At 39.7% G+C, this 21,613-nt stretch overlaps 1 protein-coding gene across 2 annotated transcripts in view; it reads left to right on the top strand.

Annotated features, from left to right (window-relative positions):
• Window positions 1-21,613, top strand: part of dlgap2a (discs, large (Drosophila) homolog-associated protein 2a) — a 281,858-nt gene that overhangs the window by 185,676 nt on the left and 74,569 nt on the right. For both annotated transcript variants that reach the window (XM_036150388.1, XM_036150387.1), the window contains one exon: window positions 7,837-8,984. In XM_036150388.1, the coding sequence (XP_036006281.1) occupies window positions 7,837-8,984 (1,148 nt within the window). The remainder of the gene's footprint in view (window positions 1-7,836; window positions 8,985-21,613) is intronic.

Here is a 21,613-nt window from a genome sequence, read left to right as displayed (position 1 = left end):
CACACACACACACAACTGTCCTCCCTTGAGCGTTACTGTTGTTTACAGAATCTCAGTTGACAAAACCCACTTGCCTCCGCTAGCTCTTCTTCGCTCTAATCTATCCCTCCATGCTCTCAGGCACACTTCCAACCTGCTGTGAGAAACATTGTGGGATGTAGTGTTTGATTGCCAAGCAAGAATGAAAATGAGAGCTCTCTCTCACACACACACACACACACACACACACGCGCACACATTTTCAAACATGTGTGCGAGCATCACCACATGCCGTTTGATATGACAGGAAGCACAAGAGGCGACGGTGCTGTTGTCGCCTGGAGGTGGCGCGTCAAAGGCGAATCCAAATAAAGGCCACAATCCAGATTGAAGTAGACTAAGTGTAATACCTTGGTTTACTGAAGCAAAATCACAGGGACGTGAGGGCTAGCAATCAAAAACTGTTAATATGGAAAGAAACTAAGTAAACATAAAATAGGATGTGGCTTAGACATGTGAAATGACGGGTAAATAACATAAAAAGGATACAAAATATATAAACATTTACCACAATGTCTTGTACCATCAAAGTTTTGTCTTTGATACAGTAAGGAAAGAGTAAGGATGTTTGCGTTTGTTCAATCTTTACTTGATCCCAACAATGCCTCTTGGTAAGAAATCTACTGGTGGAGCACCAGTTTATTCCCCCTTGAAATATGCCAGATCTGTAAGGAACATGCTTTCATGGGTTGAGGAGCAAAGTTGAGTGTTTGGTAAGGATGGATGTCTGAGAACTTCTACTCAAAGATCTGAGTAGAGACCATCCTGCTTTGACACGACACAGCTAGCATGTTCGTATTTTGCTTCTTCAAGTGGTTCTTAAAGGTACAGCGGACGATCTTTCATCCACTGTACCTTTCATCCTCTGGGTAAGTGCATGCGTTTGACGCGCTGCGTGCTCTCATTCAAACGGTTCAACCCCAACCAGCAGTTTTCCCTCTTTTTGCTAAAAAGATATGATGCTGTGACAGAGATCTTTTACTTATGACAACATTTGTATCTACTGCGTCGAGTGCACGCATTCAACAGAAATGGACAATCCAGTAAACTCCGCCTCATTTCCAACCAACTACTTGATAACTCTAAGATAAGATAAGAATCCATTGCATTCATGCGTTGGCTCACTCATCTCTTTTGTGTTATTGGCGACTTGAGGGAGCCGCAATTCCCTTTCCACTTCAGTCTCACAGACAGCTGCTGCTTCCTCGTTCTGGCTGCGAACCCCGCTATGAAGCTTATACCTGCCTGCAGTCACAGCGGGGTTTGCAGTCAGGAGGAGGCCGCTTTAACGGTGAAGTCGGCAATAAAACAGAAAAAAAAAAATGAGAAGTTTTTTTTTTTTTTGAAAATTAATAAATCGGTGGAGCAGAAGTCTGAAAAGTCGCTGATAACAGCGCTGCAGTGACAGAGAGCATCAGCCTCCTCAGAAAATGACAGGAAAGGGATGTGTCTGCCTTTTCCCTCTCGCAACTGCGAAAACTGTCTAGCAGAGACCTGAGTGAACCAGCGCGTGGAGGCATGGATTGTTTGTTATCAAGAATTACCCGAACCTTTGAGATCGCTTAGCAGACTGGACTGAGCTAGCGGGCCAGGCCACCTTCGGGAGCACCTGGAAAGGCGCTCCAGACTAACTAAATGGGTAGCTATGTTTTTCCCCTAAAAATAATTACTATTGAAACATATGAAACATTTCTTTTCAAAATAAAATATTTATACTATAGAATATATTTAAAAAAAATTATATTTATAACTTTCTCGCCTCAGAAGACATTACGCTTCTAAAATAAAAAGAAATGGTAAAGTTCTAATGGTTAGCTTTTTCCCTTCTTCTTCAATGTGCAGAGTGCACCTTTAACTGTGAAATCAAAAGGAAAACAAGAAGTATTTTTTAAAAGAATAATACTTTGTGGTATTTCTAACACTATTCAAACAGGAACAGAATCTTTTTCCTTAAAGGACAATTAAATCTTAGCACAGAGACATACTTTTGAGAGGGAGCAAAGTAACAAACAAGTAAAATTTGTGTTAGAGCAGAGTTTTGAGTGAGAACAATATAAGATCTGAGAGTTAAAAAAAGAATTACTAATCCTGCTCTTAAATTGAAAATGAATGCTTAGATTCTTTTTTGGAAGAACAATACCCCACTAGTGAACTGGCTCCTTAGATGTGGAGAAGAAAGGAAAAAGCTTAACATAAGCTGCTTTCTCACTGTAAAAGGCTAGTAGCTAGTGGCTTTTTGTATAGAGAAGACGTCTAATAGTTTTCTCTATATTATTTTGAAGCACATGATTGAAATGTGCATGTCACAAGGAAGATAATCACGATAAGAGAAAAAAAAAAGATCTATGTTGAAACCTTAGCCAGTGGGATATTCAGCAAAAGTATGCCAACTACAGTCACTGACAGAGCATCACTGAAAATGTGTTTTTAGATAATTCCTCCTCTCACATTTATCCTGTCTGCAATAGGATCAAAATCCAAGTTTCATTAGAGTTTAGCTCTCATAGCAGAAGAGTGAGAGCAGCCATGCGAACATGTGAGACATGCTGTGCAGACACAGTCACGTCTCAGCAAGGTGTCAATCAGCTGTCAGGAAAAGATCAATGTCTTTCTCCCCATTTGGTTGTCACAGGGGCGCTTGCCCCGAGCGGAAAAAAAACATCTCTAACAACAGATTAGACCCCAATTGTTCTCCCAGTTTTCTAAAAACCACATTAGCAACGAAGGCGCCATAATATCACTTCGACCCCATGTGTCAAACTTGACACGTGTGCACGAAATGCTCTTTGCTGTCACCTGGATGGACAAGTGACAAGGATATCTCTCAAAGACATATGTCAGTGCTAACATTGATTGGAGCTGACAGACTTGTTACTTTACTTGTTGGCTCGCCAAATAAAACAGCTCAGGACGTTTCTAATTTTAGGCTTTAGGTTGCAGTTTCCTTCCTTTAAGTTACTAAAATAAACCCAGAATTCTTGACATGCAGCTAGTATTTACGGATTTTTATAAGAAATCTCTCCAGCAGATCTGTTCTTACCTTGATAAAGTCGTCCATTATTTCAAATGTTTTATCTTTTCTTCCATGAAAGTATTGGGGCTTTTTGGACGGGTTGATAGCAGGCAACAAAGAATCCACACATTCCCTCGCTGATGCAAAACCTTAAAGACTGTTTCGCATGTGTTGCCTCAATGCTGGGACTCACTCCTACCTTCATCCAAATCTTCTCTTAAACAGCAGCAAGGCGACGTGGTTAGGTGCAATGCTATCGCTGCCAAGTCTGAAGGTCGCATGCCTTTGATCTCTCAGTTTAGTGCAGCGCTTTATTATCTTTTAACTTTGTTTTCAACTCCAGTTAGAGTCTCAGCCAGGGGAAGAGTGGGAGCTGTCAGTGATACTCAGTGAAGATATAATGCTATTTAAATGCTAATGTGTTAAGAGGAGCAAAACGACCTTTACTCCCACCCTGCATGTGAGCACATCGGCAGCCCCAAACATAGGCCTTTAATAAATGAGAATTTTCCTCTGACTCTGTTGGCTATCACCCTTATGATCACCCTTAGTGATAAGCCAGCACATGATGCTGGCTTATCACTGGCCATGAGCAAACGATGATTCCTTAAAAACTAGACTGGTTTTCCATTTATCTTAACATCTACTTTTTCACATAAAATTCTAAATTAATATTTTTTTTTTGTTCAAATTTATTGCAATTTGATGCAATAGACCAAAATAAAGGAACTTAGAATTTAAAAGCATAAGTAAAAGATTAAATGTTCTTCAAACATCTGTTCTCTGGGAGTAAAAACATATGCATGCTACACTTTTTTTCACAATATTATTTGTAATAAATATTAATATTGTACCTAAATACCTAAATACAAGCACATCCCAGAAAGATAGAGAGCATAGAGCTGAACATACTGTTTAATATTTGAAAAAAAAAAAAAAAAAAAAAATTAATTATGTTATATAATTTAAAAAATGTCTAACACTGAAGTTTTTATATCTGCGAGGCATACTCTTCAAAATAAAAAAAATAAAAATAAAGACTATTGCACTATGTGGGTAAAAAATCTATATAATATGAGTTTCACTTTCTGAAATGAGTGACAAAAATTTCACTTTTTAATGGTATTTTAATTTTTTTAGATATAGCTCTGATGAGTTCTGTTTTGAAAAGCATGCATCATTTTACCATTTTTTCTCGCTTCCCACATGCTTGACTGTATGATCTTCATGCTAATGCGTGTGTTAGGCTGACGCCAGATATTAACGACATTATCAATCCACCCTGAACAAAGATCAAAGTCCAATTAGAGCCCAAAATTCATTTAACATCCATCCATGATGTATGCATGTAAGGTTCTGACTTCAACTATCGGCCGGTCATATTATTATAATTTTTTTGCCAATTAAACTGTGCTGATTTTCCTCAATATGCCTTATGCAAATATAAACCAACCTTCAAAATATTTCTGAAGGTGTATTTTCAGAAATGTCAAAATGTGTAGCAGCTATGAAAGAGGTGGGGAAAATCCACAATAAAGACAGACACAGAGTGAAGGTAAATAAGTCTGTCATCTGTCGTATAATCCCAGGAAGTGCCGCAACCGTGTAGGAAGATAATTTATTCAGCAAGTATCTCAGAGGACAGCCGTCAAAGAAAGGCCTTGGAGTAAGATGATGACTTAACATCAGGCAGGAATTTAGCGTCAAATAAATCAGTAATGCGGCGTCATCCTTCTGGTTGCAACACTGAACTAGTCTGAGTCAGAGCTAGAATGTTCACAGGATCTAGTCAGTTTAAATACATTAATTAGTAATATTTTTAAATGCGTCTTTAAGTTTATGCAGTTGCGCCTTTAGAAATCCAGTCCCTCTTGAGTGAACATGTCTTGTTCCGCCCCCACCCCCCGCCTCTTGAATACTTAGAGTACCCCGGATTAATTTTGCAAAAGGCTTCCAAGTAGTGATCTTCATAGAGGATTGGTAAACACAAGTGTTTGTTTTGATCTCAGTAGATGGCGGGCGTCAGAGAAAAAAAGATGAGCACGGCTGCACTGCAGGGTTGAGATCTCAGACTGTGTCGAAAACAAGTTTGGAACTTTGAATAAATTTAATCAAGTTTTGAAAGATGAAAAGGATCCTCTTAACCATGGTCACGTTTCAGTTTCAGCTCAGAAAACAGCCCTGATGATTAAACACATGATTTGACGCGAGGTGCTCCCAGAGCCAAAATAATCAGGAGGAAAATCCAGAGTCCACAACTTCTTTGAAGCGGTGACAGAGCCCGGAGGAGCTCACATCACCATGTTTGCAGCGTGCATTCTGCAGTAAAGCTTTTACCGCAGAGTTTGTATGTAGACAGAAAACAGGAGAACACAGTGAGCGAGTGCTCTGGTTATGGTGACCTCAGACCGCGCCCGCCATTCTGGGTACGAGAAGTGGCAAACACAGATAAAAGACAGAGGTCAGCCCGGTCTCAAACAAATGGCTAAGGTGTTTGGGGCCTCTCAACACTGCATTAGGTGGCGGTGCCGCATAATGGGTCAAAAATGACTTGGAGGCGACATCAGTGGATAGGTAATGAGAAACTTTGTTGTTCTGAAGAAGGTTTGTGATTAGATGGTATAAAAGCTTAGATAGTTATCTTTACAGAGAAGGCTTGGCCGCACGGCGGAAATAGAGTTGCTGTTTACATGCGGTTTGAGTCTAAAGTGGCTAATATAGCAGGATTGTTTTCTTCTTTTCTATTATTGTTTTAATTTTTAGCCTTGGGCTTAGTTGAGCTGTTAGCCAGGCTCATTTGTGCGGTTTTACCATTTTGTCTAAAGCTGCTTTCCTTCCACCCGTCCTCACCACATGTGGCTCATAAAAACTCTCCTTCAGTTTGTGAGGTTACAACCTGAGCGTCGGTCTTTATGAGGCGTATCTTTGTGAGGCAAGAGAGCTTAGCTCTGTTATCCTGTTTCGTTCCTATTTCATAAGGTGACGCGAGTCCTTTCAGCTGCCACCTTATTCAGGGGTCGCCACAGCAAGTCACTACAACTTCCACACAGACTTTGTCAGGGTTTTTACTCCAGATGCCCTTTCTGACGCAACTTGGATTTAAACCAGGGTTCCCCGTTTCAAAGATGCAAACTTAGCCCCGGAAGGACATGGTAACAAGAGGCTTTCTAAAGCTGCCTGAGTGAGCATGCTTTCATGTTCACAAAATGTCTTTTTCCGCTGATTCTGACAAACGCTAAGGAAAGATTGCAGTCAGAATCATGCATAATTTGCACTGTTTGACACATAATATTGAATAAATTATTTCATATAAAAATTCATTAAAAGTGCCTGATAGCTTTAAAATATGTTGTCAGCAGAAAACTGTAAAGTATTCACACCGCCTGAACGTTTTTATATCTCTACCCGGTTTGCACATCTGGAGACTATATTCCCTCCCAGACTAGAGGAAGAGCATCTCTGTACATCAGTTTTTAATGATTCTTAACCTGATTAAGTTTTGATTCTCACCACTTCATTGCAGTTGCATGTTTTGGGTTGTCCTGCTGGAGCAGGGTTTTCTTCTTGTCCTGTTGACGGGTTCTCCCACCTGAGCTGTGGATTTTCACAGATGCTTCACAGTTACTTTCACCCTCTTGGGTGTTTTCTATGATTAATAGTGTCCTCGTCCAACTCAGCAGTTTAGGCCCTGTCCTGGTAGGTGTGCAGTTGTGACACACCGTTTTCAAATGATGAACAGTGTTTAAGGAGATGTCTTAAGTTTCTGATATTTTGTTTGTGAGGCTTTTTTTTCTCTAATATTCTCTAACAAACCTAAGAAACCTTAACAAAGCAGCCACATTTATTCTGAGATTAAATTCCCCACAGGTGGGATCTATCAAGATGACTTTCGATGGGATTTTTCTTGTATTTATTTGCGGGCATTTGATGGGTGGGAGAATATATATCAGACTGTTAAAAAAATTATTTGTAAATAAAAAATATTAATAATTGAATGCTTTATCCAGTTTTGGGTTGTTTTGTTCAGCATACAATCCCCAAAATTCTTTGAAGTGTGTGTCGTTTTAGAGTGACAAACGGTGATACTTTTTAGAAGGCACTACAAAAAGTCAGAGTTTTTATACTATAATCCTAAATAAAACTGGATATTCTGAAATCACAGCAAGGAGATCGCAATGAGGTTTAACAACAAGGTAAATCTTTCCTCTAATTCAGATGGATTTATTACAATATAAAGATAGCGTGTTTGCCCTTGATGACCGATCAGACAGAGTTGGTTTTTAATCTAAGGCAACAGGACAGGGAAAAGTGAAGGATAGTAGATTTGGCGATCGCCTCCCAAGGACTCCTATCTGGCCGTATGCCTCACACCGCCCTCCTCCCCGCTATGACAGATGATGCCGACACAGTGGAGTGATAGGCTATTATTTTACTTTGCATTGGGAAAATGGCAATGCAGGCTTCGACCTGTCACCTGCCCTTCCCTTTTATATGTTCTCTACTTTTTTCCCCCTCCTTCCTTGCAGAAATATGCCACCGCGGATGTGATTTGAAGGGTGTTATAGAAGTGCTGAGATTTTGTCCCTGCAATCTGTGCATTTCATGTCCACAATTTGGGCTTTTTTTTTGTTGGTGCCCTGTAGCTGAAGTGAGTGGAAGTGGTGGATAATGTTCAATAGGTGTGTGCGAGAAGTTCCCTCATTACAAGGTGGGAAATGGCTCTCTCTTCTGGGAAAATGCATTTTTTGTAATTTCCATTATGTTTCTGTCCCTGTCTTTTGCAGACCAGCAGTATTCATGGTCACCCTCGCAATACTTCGATGAAGACATTTATTCCCCTCCACCCAGGAACATGAAGGGTCTCTCTGGTGGCCGCCCTGCCCATCTCCAGCTCACGTCACCCACCTCACCTCACACCTGTGGCTTGGTCGAATGTGACCACTCCCTGGATCACCATCTCCACCATGGTGACCCGCGGTCACCCACCTACCTCCTCAGCCCCACTGACAGCTGTGTCCTTGAGAGTCATCACCGCTGCTCCCCCCGGAGCTCCATCCACTCTGAATGCATGATGATGCCAGTGTCCCTATCAGCCACCGACCATTCTATATCCAGTAGCACTTTCCCTCGAATGCATTACGGCAGCAGTTCGAGAGACGGAGGTGGAAACAGTTCCGGCGGTAGGGATTCTCGAGACGACGGCGGCTCCTCCTCGCACGGCGGCAGCGGCAAAATGAACCGGATCCCCGCGAATCTTTTGGATCAGTTTGAAAAGCAGATGCCGCTGCACCGAGACGGCTTCCACACGTTGCAGTACCAGCGCACCTCCACCACAACCACATCGACGGAGCACCGCAATGAAAGCCCCGGCCGAATTCGCCACTTAGTCCACTCAGTTCAGAAACTCTTCACCAAGTCGCACTCCCTGGAAGGATCTTCCAAGATGAACGGTACAAAAAGTGACTCGCACAGGGATGGCTCACATCACCACCATCACCACCACCAAGGCCACCACAAACACAGCAAACGCAGCAAGAGCAAAGACCGCAAATCCGACGGCGGAGGAAAGCAGCGGCACGGCGGATGGTGGAGCTCGGACGACAATCTCGACAGTGACAGCACCTACAGGACGCCGAGCATCATGTCGCGGCATCCTGTCGACCACATCAGCCACTGTTATCCGGACTCGATGCACAGTCACCTGGCGGGGGACCTGTCACTCAAGACCTCCAAGAGCAACAACGACGTCAAGTGCTCGGCCTGCGAGAGCATTAGCATGGCGCCCGAGGGCAAATTCATGAAAAGGAGTTCCTGGTCAACATTAACCGTCAGCCAAGCCAAGGAAGCCTACAGGAAGTCTTCACTCAACTTGGAGAAGCCCATGACCCCCACTGACCTCAAACCCAGCTTGAGGCCGTGTCACTATCTACAGGTATGTTTGATCCCATTTATCATCGCTGTCTGGTTCCCTCTGGATCAGTTGCACCGATAACAATGTAGGAGTTTTACGGTTGCTTTTTATTACAGACATAATAATTTCAGTTCTCTTCAGTGCTGTTGTGATTTGGTAGACTGACACGGAATAGGTAATGGTGCTAATTTATGGATACAAAAAAGAAGTTGGCAGGTTGAGTGGTAAAATTTCTGCAGAGCAGCAACAGCAAATACAGATTGTGACAAGTTTCATAAATAAGCATTAACCAATAGAAAAAGAAAATCAAAACATTAGAAGAAAATACAAAACAAACATGATTCAAATTTGCTTTGAATATTCGTATAGTTAAGAATATACAAAGGTATCTCAAATATTGCATACACATGTTTAAAATGTATCAAATCTGTCGGATTGCTAAAGATTAAACATGAGGAGGAACCAATGAGAGAAGCTTGTATGGAGTAAATTTTTAACCTGTATCTGCCATAATGCATAGAGTATTTAGAAATTCAGTTTGAAGGCAGTCTGATTTTGAAATCAGCTAGGAAATATCACAATCTAGAGACTACAGAGGGAAACTGCTGTTACAGTGAGCAATGTTAATGCTAAATTTGCAAATTGGTAAGAAGACAAGTTAAAAACAGCTTTAAAAAGGTTGCCATCTCTTCTGGGCTATGTTTTACTAGAATAGGAAACTACTGTTTTATTCAGCTGTGTTGTGTGACTTCACTCAATCTCTCATGCAAAGATATGGTTTGAGCTCCGCTCATGAATGATTGATGACTATTCAAGGTAGAAACACTGGTTTTAGAAGGATTTTGTCACTGGAAGTAGTCGCTTTCCAGACCACGTTATAAAACATTTACACATCATCAAAGCGTTGAGAAAGAGTTCAGAGCACCAGCCTTTTTAAACTACTCCTACAAAGTTGTTCATGTCCCTGTCAGCTTTAGTCATAAAGTAATGTTGTAGTTTTATCCACATGCCACTTCTGCCTGGAAGTAAAGTTAAACGTTTGGAGTGGTCCAGCCAGAGTCCTGACTTCATTCTGATGGAGAATCTGTGGAAGGTGTTGCGCGACGGCAAGTGGGCCTTCCAACCCCAAAGACTTTGAACTCATCGCCAAGGATAAAACAGGAATGACCAGTTGGACATGTAAAAAGCTGAGCCCCTATGCAAAAAGAATCCTAAGACTAAAAGTAGCTCTTAATGACGTCATTTTAGGAAAAATCTTAGAACTTCCCGAATTCTAATAGTTTTTATTTTACCTCGGAAAGATAAACGCTTTTTAGAAAGCTCCTAAAGGGAAAAAAATGTTAGGAGTAGTGAGGAGGACTTTTAGCGAGCACAAGAGTGTCTTAAGCAGGGAAGATGGCAGAAAGAGAGAGAGAGCTGATTGGATAATCACCACCTAAACCGGAAATGAGCACATAAACTTCAAAAATCATACAATTATTTATATGTAGATAAATACATCTGTAGCACTTTGAGATCTTGCTGACAAAAAGTGCATTTTATTATTAAGATAAACTTTATCATCCACATAGAGGGAAATGAAGTAGTTTCAGTACTCCGACGGGTTAAATGTGCGTTTCTGGTAATGTGATTTTATTGAAGATACAATAGGAAAACTATTGAATAATCATGAATAAAAAGTGGAGAAATGTACAAAGAATACAGTATGGAGGAATTTTTATATCATTCATAAAAAATGCTCTCAATAGTTGACATTTTACAAGAAATTGGAAAAAGTTGCAGAAAAATATATACTTAAATACCTACTGTTGATAAAATAAAAACGGTGAGAAAGTATTTTATGTATTGCACATGATGACCTCAGTAGCCAAAACGGTCATCTTGAAGTTTGCTGGTGTGATGTCATTTCCTCTCTGGCTTTTGATTGCTGCACGGAGCGATTCTTACTTTCCATGCTGGTGCATAGAGATAAAGATGCACAGAGAAAAGGATGCATTGGATGCATTTAGGCCTGTCACAATAACAAATTTTGCTGGACAATAGATTTTTCTACAAATTATTGCGATAAATCATATTGTCATTTGGAGACCTTTTTCAACTAATATGATAATGGCATAATAACGCAAGTATAAGCTACTGGTTCAGACAAAGCGGGTGGCGTGATTTGGTCTATATCCAACAATCTCCCTCCCTGCAGTGGTCGTGTTTGGCTCTGACACCAATTTCATTTCATTTCAAGCTAGCATTTCTCTGGCTATCCCTTACGAGGCTTTCATGTTAACTTTGATCAAGTACCGACCTTCCAAACCTTTATTGTCAAAGCACCCTGCTCTGCACCTATTTTCCTTCGTCAACGTCTTTTAAAGTTGATGGGTAATTAACAGGCCTAAACCTGATGTTGACTCAATGATCTCCAATAAACCACCATTCAACTGGTTTAAATCTCTGGACTCCTCCATCTCTAAATTTCTTTGGAATGATAAACCCCCCTCGTATCAGCTTAAGCTACAGAAGACTAAAGATAGTAGGGGACTAGATCTGCCTAACTTACATCACTACTACTTATATATACACTACTTATGTCTTATATATATATATATATATATATATATATATATATATATATATATATATATATATATATATATATATATATTAGTGTTGCCGCGTTCTCTGTTTTTCTAAACTTTTTATTTCAGATGATTATTTTTTTGTTCATTCATTAAACTTAAATATGTCAGTGCACTGTTCTGACTTTTGACAAGCAACTGAAGAAAATACATATATATTATCTGTCTGTCACAGTGTATATATTGGAAAAAATGGAAAATGCCCAGAAAAGCTTTTCCAAGATGAGTCAATAGACAAAAAGAAAAAAAGATTGATCTAAAACACTGCATTTGTTTTGTCTCTCATTCTGGATATTCCAATGTGATCCCGTCCTATGGCGCAGCATGTGGCAGCCAGCAGAAATAACTAGCACAGCAGGACAAATCAATTAACTCTGTAAATGATCTCCGCCAGAGGGGATGATCTGGCAGAATGAGAATAAAACAGCAGAAATCAATGGAGATTTTTACCTTATTTTCCTTTGTTTGCTATGTTCTTGCATGGGTTTCAGTTCTGACAAAAACCTGCTATACCCTTATATCTTATACCCTATATGATATGCTGCATAGGAGTAAATGCAGGATGAGTCAACACATTTTACAGATGCATTTTGTGGGTTATATCAGAATCCTCTTGTCTAAATCTTACATTTTAAACTATAAGCATACAAAGTAGAGCTGCAGATGCAAAATGTCTGCAGCCAAAATAAAGTGGGCCTTTGAGTGAAACAAGTAGACTTTTTTCTGTAGGTGGAGAGTGTGATGTGTACGGCCAATGCAGAACTCAGATGAACCAAAGGATCCAACAAAATCCTCAGCCTAGATTTGACAGGCATATTTTTAAACTTCACTGTTCATCATTTTGAAACAGACAGGGAAAGCACTTACCCAATCCAATTTGCAGTAATTCAACTAATTGAAGTTCTCTCCTGAACAGAGAGTCGCCGTGTTGCAGCTCCTATCCCACTCTTCCTTCCTTCCTTCCTTCCTCGCTTTCTTCCATTTGGCTGTCCAGCTGAAGTAGTGTCCAAGTTGCAGCACCATAAACATTTCTAAAAATAAAACCTCAGCTCCTGCTCCCTGCCGCAGGGCTATATTTAGCTCAACTTTATCAATCCAATCCGCAAAGGGTGAGACACATTTTCCCTCCCCAGAGGAGAATCAATGCCCACTCAGGGACCTCTCACAGAAGATGTATTGAAACAGAAGGCCGTTAGAGATGCACACTGCTGAGGTCTGTGCCTCTCTGATGCTCACACGCTTCACAATGCAGAAGGAGGTGGAAAAAAAGCAACTGAGAGGTTGTGTTTTTTTTTTTTCTTCTTCCTTTTGGGCACTGTTGATCTTTACAACAGCAGCACTCAGACAGTGGACCCTGAACAAGTTCATTCAGAAATGTCCCTGCACAAACTGAGGGGGTCACATTGAGAAGTATTCATGTCCTGCTGCCATCAAACAGGGATTATCCTCAACTGTCTGAGCTCGATCAACATAAATTGTACTCAGAGAGGGTGTGCACTAACTGCTTGTCCATGTGTGAATGTGTGAGGAACTGTTATTTCTTTTTATTGCACACCAGATGGCTTGATGATGTGCCAGTCACCTTGTGTGCGTCCTTGTCTGATGACACATAAATGAAAAACTTCTGAAGTGCTGTGAAGGTATGAGATTGCAGACAGAGAGGGGTGTCAGCCTGAGGCTTTTGGCATTTGTTTGGGACGGCAAATGTGCCTCTGTCGAAGCTCAGTAAACTAATAATACAGCACAGGTCAGAGGTTTACATACAGTTCTCATGGGCATACGCTTCATTAATATGAGCTTGTAATTATGTCTTTAAACCCTTTTTTTCAGGGCAGCTGAAAATACAGCTTTAGTAAAATCTTAAAACAAAGCTTAGTGCACAAGCTTCTGGAAATTTGACCAATCAGAAGGGATAGAGTTTCGCTTTTATACATGGTCCATAAATTAGACTTTGTTGGGGTCTGGGCCTTTCAAGAAGCTTAATGTTGGCCTGCATTATCTAGTCCCGATCCAGTTTTGATATACGTTTTGGTATCCTCATCCATTTGTTTGTGCGCTTTCAGCCTTCTAGGTTTTAGTTGAAGAGATGAAACATTTGGAAGTATACGTCCTACTCCTATCTTCTATCCATTGTGCAATGCACCAGTAGCAGCAGCAGGATAGCTGACCTTTAGCTGCAGAAAGGTTGACCTTTAGTTTGACACTTGGTACAGTATTCCTCAGTTCCCTGGGTTTGAAAGCCCGATCTTGATTCCTCCAATTATACTGTATTTCTTAATATTTGCCATTGTGGAAATTCTTCACTTTTTGACTTTTATAGCTATAAAAGTATCCTGCAGAGGACATTTGGGTTGTCCATGTGAGCAGCTGCAAGATTCAGTCAAGCTTGGAGGTGTCTGTTATGGAGCAGGGTTTTCTTTCTTGGTCAGTCCCGTCTAAGTCCAGCTTGTTGTCCCACTTGCTTCTCTGCAGACAGAGACACTGGCATTTTAGCAGTTTCCATTTAATAGCAAGGTTGAACCATGGTGCTTCCTGGATTGTTCCTAAACATCTTGATCAGTTTATTTTGATAGGAGCTGAAAGTTTAGATCAGATGGTTAACACTCAGGTACAGTTGGATTTCCTAACAGGAGAATGATCCCAAACACATATCAAAAGATGTTTTGGAGCGGATAAAGCTTATTATTAAGCAGATGGAATGGTACTGAGCTCAGTCGCATTAAAAATACACAGAAGTATGCCACCTCTGTGCCAAAAAAACGTTTCATTTTACATCAACTTTGCTAATTCTAATGAGTAAAGTGCAAATATTCTGCCACAATTTTCATAAGAGCTCGTTGATGGCTAGAGGTGTAACTAAGCAGCATTTATTCACATTTGTGTGGGGATGTATGGTAATATTTCCGCATTTATCCATAGCTTTGAACCTGCGATTTTAGCAGTCTACTCCATGACTCACTGTGTGACGTTGATCTAGTAGTCTTTGGTACGCCGTATTAAATCTGTTACGACGCATGAAAATTAGCAACTTCGTCAGCATGCTCTACATCAGTGTATGCCGTCCATCGACGGCACGGTTGTTTTTAATATAAACAAGTACAATCAACTGTTCAGCCACTTGCTCTAGTCTTCATTCCCAAGTCCATCCAAAACAGACGTTTATAAAAAAAAAAATAGTCCAACAAACGTCAATCTTCTATAATAAATAATCATTTAAAAAAAAGTTTGCCAAAATGTCTTTATTTCAGCACATCAAAATACAACAGGAAGAAAAACATTTATTGGGGTGCGAATTATTTATCATTGTTTGTAAATGTTACCACAATAAGAGAACAATAATGTAAGCTCTCACTGGTTTGTTACAGGCATGCAATCCAGCATGCACTCAGGTGATGAAGATCCAGCCAGAGAGAAATATTCCACTAGTGTCTACTGAAATTCTCATAAATAATGCTGAAGTGTTGAAACGGCTGTTAATGTAAGCTAAAACACAATTACATTATTTTAAATACAAAAACATATAAGTCACCCATACTTGATAGGAAGTGAAAATATGCCGAGTAGGTGTATAATCAACAACAGAGAACTTTTCGGACGCTGGATGAATGAAAAGTCTGTTTTGCTCCTTTAAATCCCCTTTTTATGCCATAAATCTGTTGCACATGCTCTCCTCGAGCTCCAAGGAAGAACCGAGCAAGACGGCGTAACCACGGAGTAACCATGGGTGCAGTAGGCGTTGCTTTTCACGGATTCACGCATGCGGTCTGGAACATAGCGGACACGTACAGGAACGGAGGATGTGGAATCTGGGGGATACATGGTCTGTGCATCTTAAAGGCTTCACAGGGCTTGGAAAAAAAACTTCAGAAAGAAAATAACCATTTTAGCGAAAACTGACTGGTAGTTGTTCTCACAATGAGTCTGTTTTTCTCAACGCTTTAGAAAAGGAATATTAGCCTTACAATAGTTTTACTAATAGGACATTATGCTTGGTTATTAGTTAAATAACTGCGAAGTTGGCTTGCCAAAGGTGAAGCTTTAGAGGGAGACAGGCTGCTTGCTGAACTACTTCAGAAAGTCTAAACTAGGAAAACGGTGCCACCATGAGCACGGAGGTTCCCTAAAATGTTCTTGTAGAAATTTCTAGTTGGCAACCAAGTCATGAATCACTGCTTAGTGAGGTTTGATTTAAAAAAATTTTAAAAACGAAACAGTTTAACATGCATATTAAGCATGACTGCAGCCCATGTTGAACCATGTTTCCCATTGGCCATACCAGCAATGACGAAACATGGTTCTACATGTTTCCCCATTGCTGGCCTCCCACCAAAGGAATCAACATCAGGTTTGGGCCTGTTCATTACCCATCAACTTTAAAAGATGTCACAGAAGGAAAATAGGTGCAGAGCAGGGTGCTTTCAAAATAAGGGTTTGGAAAGACTACTCTGGAACAAGTGCATCATTCATGCTTTCAAAGGTGGTCGTTGCTGCAGTGTCATTTGTGAAACTGTCTGAAAATGCCATTTTAGTTTCTGTGTTAGGAAAAGCCCCATCAGGAAAAAATAGGTTTGCTCTGACTGGTCCTCACTCTCAAAACAAAACATTTTTTTTTTTATTTTTTTTTTTTTTAATGTATAGAGGCTTATTGTGTTAGAATTTTTCTATTAAATAAGATACCGGTCAGAAGTCAAAGCAAATATTTCATACAGAAATATCATGATTTATGCCTCAGACAAGATTTTTGATAAAGGTTTTCTGTGCGCCACCGTTCCCCTGAGATTAAGCAATAATAATGACTGATTATTTGATGAGCTCAAAGAAATTATTGCAATCCACTCACGCACACATCAAGAAATCTATATAAATTTGTCTTTAAAGAAAGGTATGTGGCTGACTGAATAGTTAGTATAAAAACTAATTTTCTATGAGGTTTACATGGATCGTTCCAAAATAAATTAGCTATTATGACATTAGATTTTATGTAAAATAAGTACCCATTCATTCATAAAGTAAATGAGTGTCCATAAAAAGCATTAGGGTGAAGAAATCCATGGGTGTTTCAGGGTGTGACGCATTGGTCACCAGGGCCCAATGGAGGATGAGCGTTGATGTCAGCTAAAAGAAGATGCAGGACTAAGCACCTGTGCCAGTTTTCATTATGATGAGTTGACGACTCTTCATTCTCAGCAGCTAGCCTTCAGAGCCTGAGAAAGACAGCCCTCAAGTGAACACATTTCTAGGATGTACAAAAAAATAGCATTTATGTAAGCAGCTAAAAATTAAGCCTAAAGTAGGGCCACAAGTTTAATACTTGTGTTTTCAGCTTTTTTAATGTTGTGAAAAAGAAATCAAGAGCTATGACAAAACGGTAGAAAATATTGTTATATGTTTAGATTCGGAAGATCTGGCTGCATAAAATACAAAGCACAGATCCACATGTAAAATTCTGCAAGTGCTTCATAAGGTACAAATGTGAAATTTTTGACAAATCTGTGTTCCTCAATCCGATTGGACAGTGACCAAAAAAGTGAAATTGTTTTTTAGTGTTTAGAGTTCCCAGGAAATAGCAATTTTATACTTTTGGTTTGTGTGAACACATTTAAAAACACAAAAGTGCCATTCATGGGATTTATGGCCTGCACAAGTGCTAGTCTGTTAGACTCCAGGGAGAGTGAAGAGCAAATGAGATGATGAGTGAATGTGCATGAGACTTTTTACAGCCGACTGCGACAATTTATTGTGAACACACATGCTGACGTGAGTCACTTGTGCATGCACAAAATAGTTTTTCCTCCTTTTTTGTTTGCTTTCCACTTTTTTTTAAGGAGAAGCTGCTAAGAAAAAACTGTATGTCCCCAAAGTAAAAAAAAAAAAAAACTGTATTAGAAGCATTTTCTGCCCCACTGTGTCTGCACTTGAATGTATGTACACATAAAATCTGAAACATGGGCCATGAATATGCTCTTAATCCCCTTTATGTTGACACCCTTTGATGTTCAGTGAAAGAAATGTTCTTTAGAAATTACCTAAGTACATAGTTTCCACCTGTGTGTGATTTACAGTTTTGCACTCCCATATATCTACAAGTTCAGTCTCCAAACGTGCAAAGCCAGTAGATACATACCCCACCCGTATAACGGCTGCAATTGCAGCAAATACGAGGTTTATGTTTTTTTTCTTTTAAATAAAGATATTTGAAAAGCTCATATAATTTTTTTTTCCTAGTATAATCATGCACCTCTCTGTTTTGCTCTATCACATAAAATCCCCCCCAAAACCCAATTTTATGATTGTAACATGAAAGAATGTTTGCTAGGTTCAAGAGGTAAAGAGTAAAGAACCCTGAAAACATGTACATCAAAAGCCTAGGGTGAGTGTGAACTGTTTGCAACTGTTTCGTTTTTACTAAAAACGCTGAACATTTTTCAAGCCTGAGATCTGATAACATAAAACGCCAGTAAACAAGAAAAGATGACGGTTCAGACCTCTAAATGCCGACTCGGCGAGTTCATTTAACAGAAAAGATAAGGGTTTGATCCGCATTAGGGGTTTTGACAGAGAAGGTGGGAAAAGAGGACACCTCCTCCAACATCCTGTGTGTCAGTGCAATCTGACGGGGAAAATGAAAGGCTGGACTCTGAGGAAGTGTGATTAGCCATGACTGAAGCTGTAAGAGCTTTTTTTTTTCTGACATCCATCCTCGTCAGTCCCAACCAACTCTTCATCTTTTAACTGTACCCCTGCAGTGTCATCCCTCCTTCTTTACTTCTTTACTTAATGAGAGTGACTTGTTTTTTTGTTTTGTTTTTTTACTGGGTGGAAAGATGCAGTTGCATGGTTAATGAATGAAATGCACTGCCTCATTGTAGGATCTTCAGTTAAGCTTCTCTCTTCCTCGCCGCACCATGTGCACCAACCATATTCTCTGTAGCCACAAATCCAAGCACTCAAAGGGGACTTACTGTACAACACTTACTTCCCCAGTCTGCCTAGTCATGCTGTGAATGAGAAACTGGGGTTATGTAATGTTATTGCTACAATGCTTACAGCAGCTGCAGCGTTCCTCAGGAGTACCTTTGTTAACCCCCGCGAATTCCCCCTTTCCACCCAGAGATGTCTAACAATTATTGAAAGAAATCCAGGTAATTAAAAAGAATAGGACTTCTGTTACTGTTAAAAATGGAACGTTAAATATAAAATTTCACACTTTCTCTGTGAAGTTTCACACACAGCCTCCACAGACCTTGCATCATACCCAGAAAAGGGCACTGAGGCGCTTCGTTGCTCAAGCTTCCTCGTGTTACTTTAGGCGCAACAAAGTCGGTGAAGTTTTGTTAAATTTGTAATTGCTCTTTCCTGTTTGTGATGTTTTTACTTAGTGGGATCTTTCGATAAAGGTGAGCAGCGAATCACAAGAGGACAAGCATGTTTAAGATCCTGATTTATTTTGGGGTTTTTTAGGACTCCTTCCAAGTATTGATATCCAGCACCCATGACACTTAAAGGTCCTCTGTTAAGGAATTGTATAAAGTCTTAAAATAAATCCCTTTCTTATTGCAATAGCAAAATCTCTAACTGAATACTTTATAGAAATCCATCCTTTAGTTAGAACGTTATTATTATTTAGTGGGAAACTAATCCTAGAAGAAATAAGTGTTTTAACAAAGTCAACATTGCTAGGCATTTGATGCTTAATATGTTCAAGATCAATGCAACTGAGACATGTTTTAGATTTATACATCACACACACACACACACACACACACACACACACACACACACACACATTTCAGAAATTAGACCATTTACATGATAAAAACATAAGTGCATTTATGTGGCATATTAAAGGAAATTTAAGTTGCCTGACCTGCTCCCTTAGGCCTCCACCTGCTGGTACATGCCTGGAAACACCTCCTGAGGGAGGCATCCAAGGGACATTCGTAACAAATGCCCAAACCACCTCTGCTGACGCCTCTCGATGTGGAGGAGCATCAGCTCTACTCCAAGCCCCTCCTGAATGGCCCGGGGAGAGCATTTCACCTCATTTCACTCGCATTTCACTCACATTACAAATCTTGTTCTTTCAGTCATGACCCACATTTCATGACCATAGGTAAGAGTAAGAACATTGACTGATCAGTAAATCAATATATTCACCACCAAGGACCGGTGCAGCATACGCATCACTGCAGCGGCCGTACCGATTTGTCCGTCGATCTCATGCTCCATTCTCCCCTCGCTTGTGAACAAGACGCATAGATGGCACCAGAGAATAGGAAGCAAAATTAGTTAGAACATCTTTTCAAGATTTAGAAACAGTTTGAAATTCATTTTAATATTTTAGAAGTGCAAAAAAAAAAAAATATGAATTGACCCTATTGTTGAGGTCCTTTTCAAATCATTCGATGATGCATTTTTACAGCAGTCAGCAGAAGCTTCCAGCACTGCTTTCTGTTTCTTTTTTTTTAAATTCAAAGGGAGACACTGCTTAATTTATACACTTTATCAGCAAATCCAAATTAAACAAATCTCACCACAGCCTGTGTCTGTCCTCTGGCGTTCCGCTCATTAATTAGATGTCTAAAAATATCAAACCCCTCCAAGACTTAATTAACCCATCAACTCCATTTTGTAGATGGTGTGTGCCTGTCTCAGAAGGCGAAACAAATGACTCTTAGAGTCTGTTTGAGTTTGGGTCCCAATGCATGTTTAGAATAAAAATTACAAAAGTAAATTTGATTCATCTGTGTGGGTCTACATTTTGTCCTTTTACCCTTGGCATCAATTAAATGTTTGACTTTAGAACAATTTAGTATGTTCCATTGCTCATATAACAATAGAACAATATTTAATTTGAATCATCTTCCTTAAGATTAGTGAAAGTACTGAAATGTTCTTGATTGATTGATGGATTTTTCAGACCATTTTCATCTCTTTTACCTTTGAATCTATATATATATATATATATATATATATATATATATATATATATATATATATATATATATGTGTCATAGTGCACATATGAGCAAAACCAACAAAAGCAAAAAATAAATAAATAAATAAAAATAGATAAATCACCACTGATGCTGCTTGGGATTCCCCAAACCACAGGAGGGCATTAAAACCCAAAAAAGCACCAAATATTTATTTGTGCAGCTGGACTGCTCTGATAGTTACTACCACCTTATTGTTGATGGTATTGTTTCATTAGTTGTTGTTGACTGCATGCTGTACACATCGGCACCAATTATGTGATTGGATTGTTTCACTCAGGGGGAGTGATGCAAATTGCAGAAAGGTTTTCTAAATCTATTCCCCCAAATTAAAACAACATTTGGTTCATGTGACTGTTGGAACAAGATGATGAAAAATGTTAGCAGTTTTAAATCTATAACTTTTTAAAACCTTAATGACTGCTGTACGGAGAAATTGAAAAATGCCAGAAACATGTCTTAAAACAGCTAAGTGTTAGCTTAATTTGAGACATATTAGATGTTTTTTTTTCAGGTCAATATACAGCAATTGGCACATATGGATATTTAATGCAGGTTGCCCTTCTTAAAAACTCGACTATGTAACTTGAGAGGTGCGGATCTGCTCTCAGTGGGTCATGTGACCTAGACCTCTGCTTTACAGCAGTCTGAGCTCCCCTTAAACACGAGAGCTAACCTTACATACTTCTACTTTTCACATCTTTGAGTTAAAGTTTGTCAATGCCACCATGGTTATTATTACAAAATACAGTAATATAGTTCACACACCTGCATGTCAGCTCATTTCCTCTTTTGAAGTTCCTGCAGCCTTTCATAATCAAATAACTGAGCCTGTTGTCTGCCCTGTCCTTCTCTTCCATGGCTCCCCCTCCCTCTCCCTCTCCCCCGGCTCTGCGTCATCCTCTCCGTTTCAGTGGGAGACTCTGAGTAATCTAGAGGGGTGAATGTGGTCTTGTCTTTACAAGTAACTCGTGACTTCTCAATCTGCTGGCCCAAAGTGGTCTGCGATCAGATTTCAAAACAG

This window comes from Fundulus heteroclitus, chromosome 19, assembly GCF_011125445.2.
Source record: "Fundulus heteroclitus isolate FHET01 chromosome 19, MU-UCD_Fhet_4.1, whole genome shotgun sequence".
Classification (NCBI taxonomy): domain Eukaryota; kingdom Metazoa; phylum Chordata; class Actinopteri; order Cyprinodontiformes; family Fundulidae; genus Fundulus; species Fundulus heteroclitus.
This window is presented reverse-complemented; position numbering and strand designations above follow the sequence as displayed.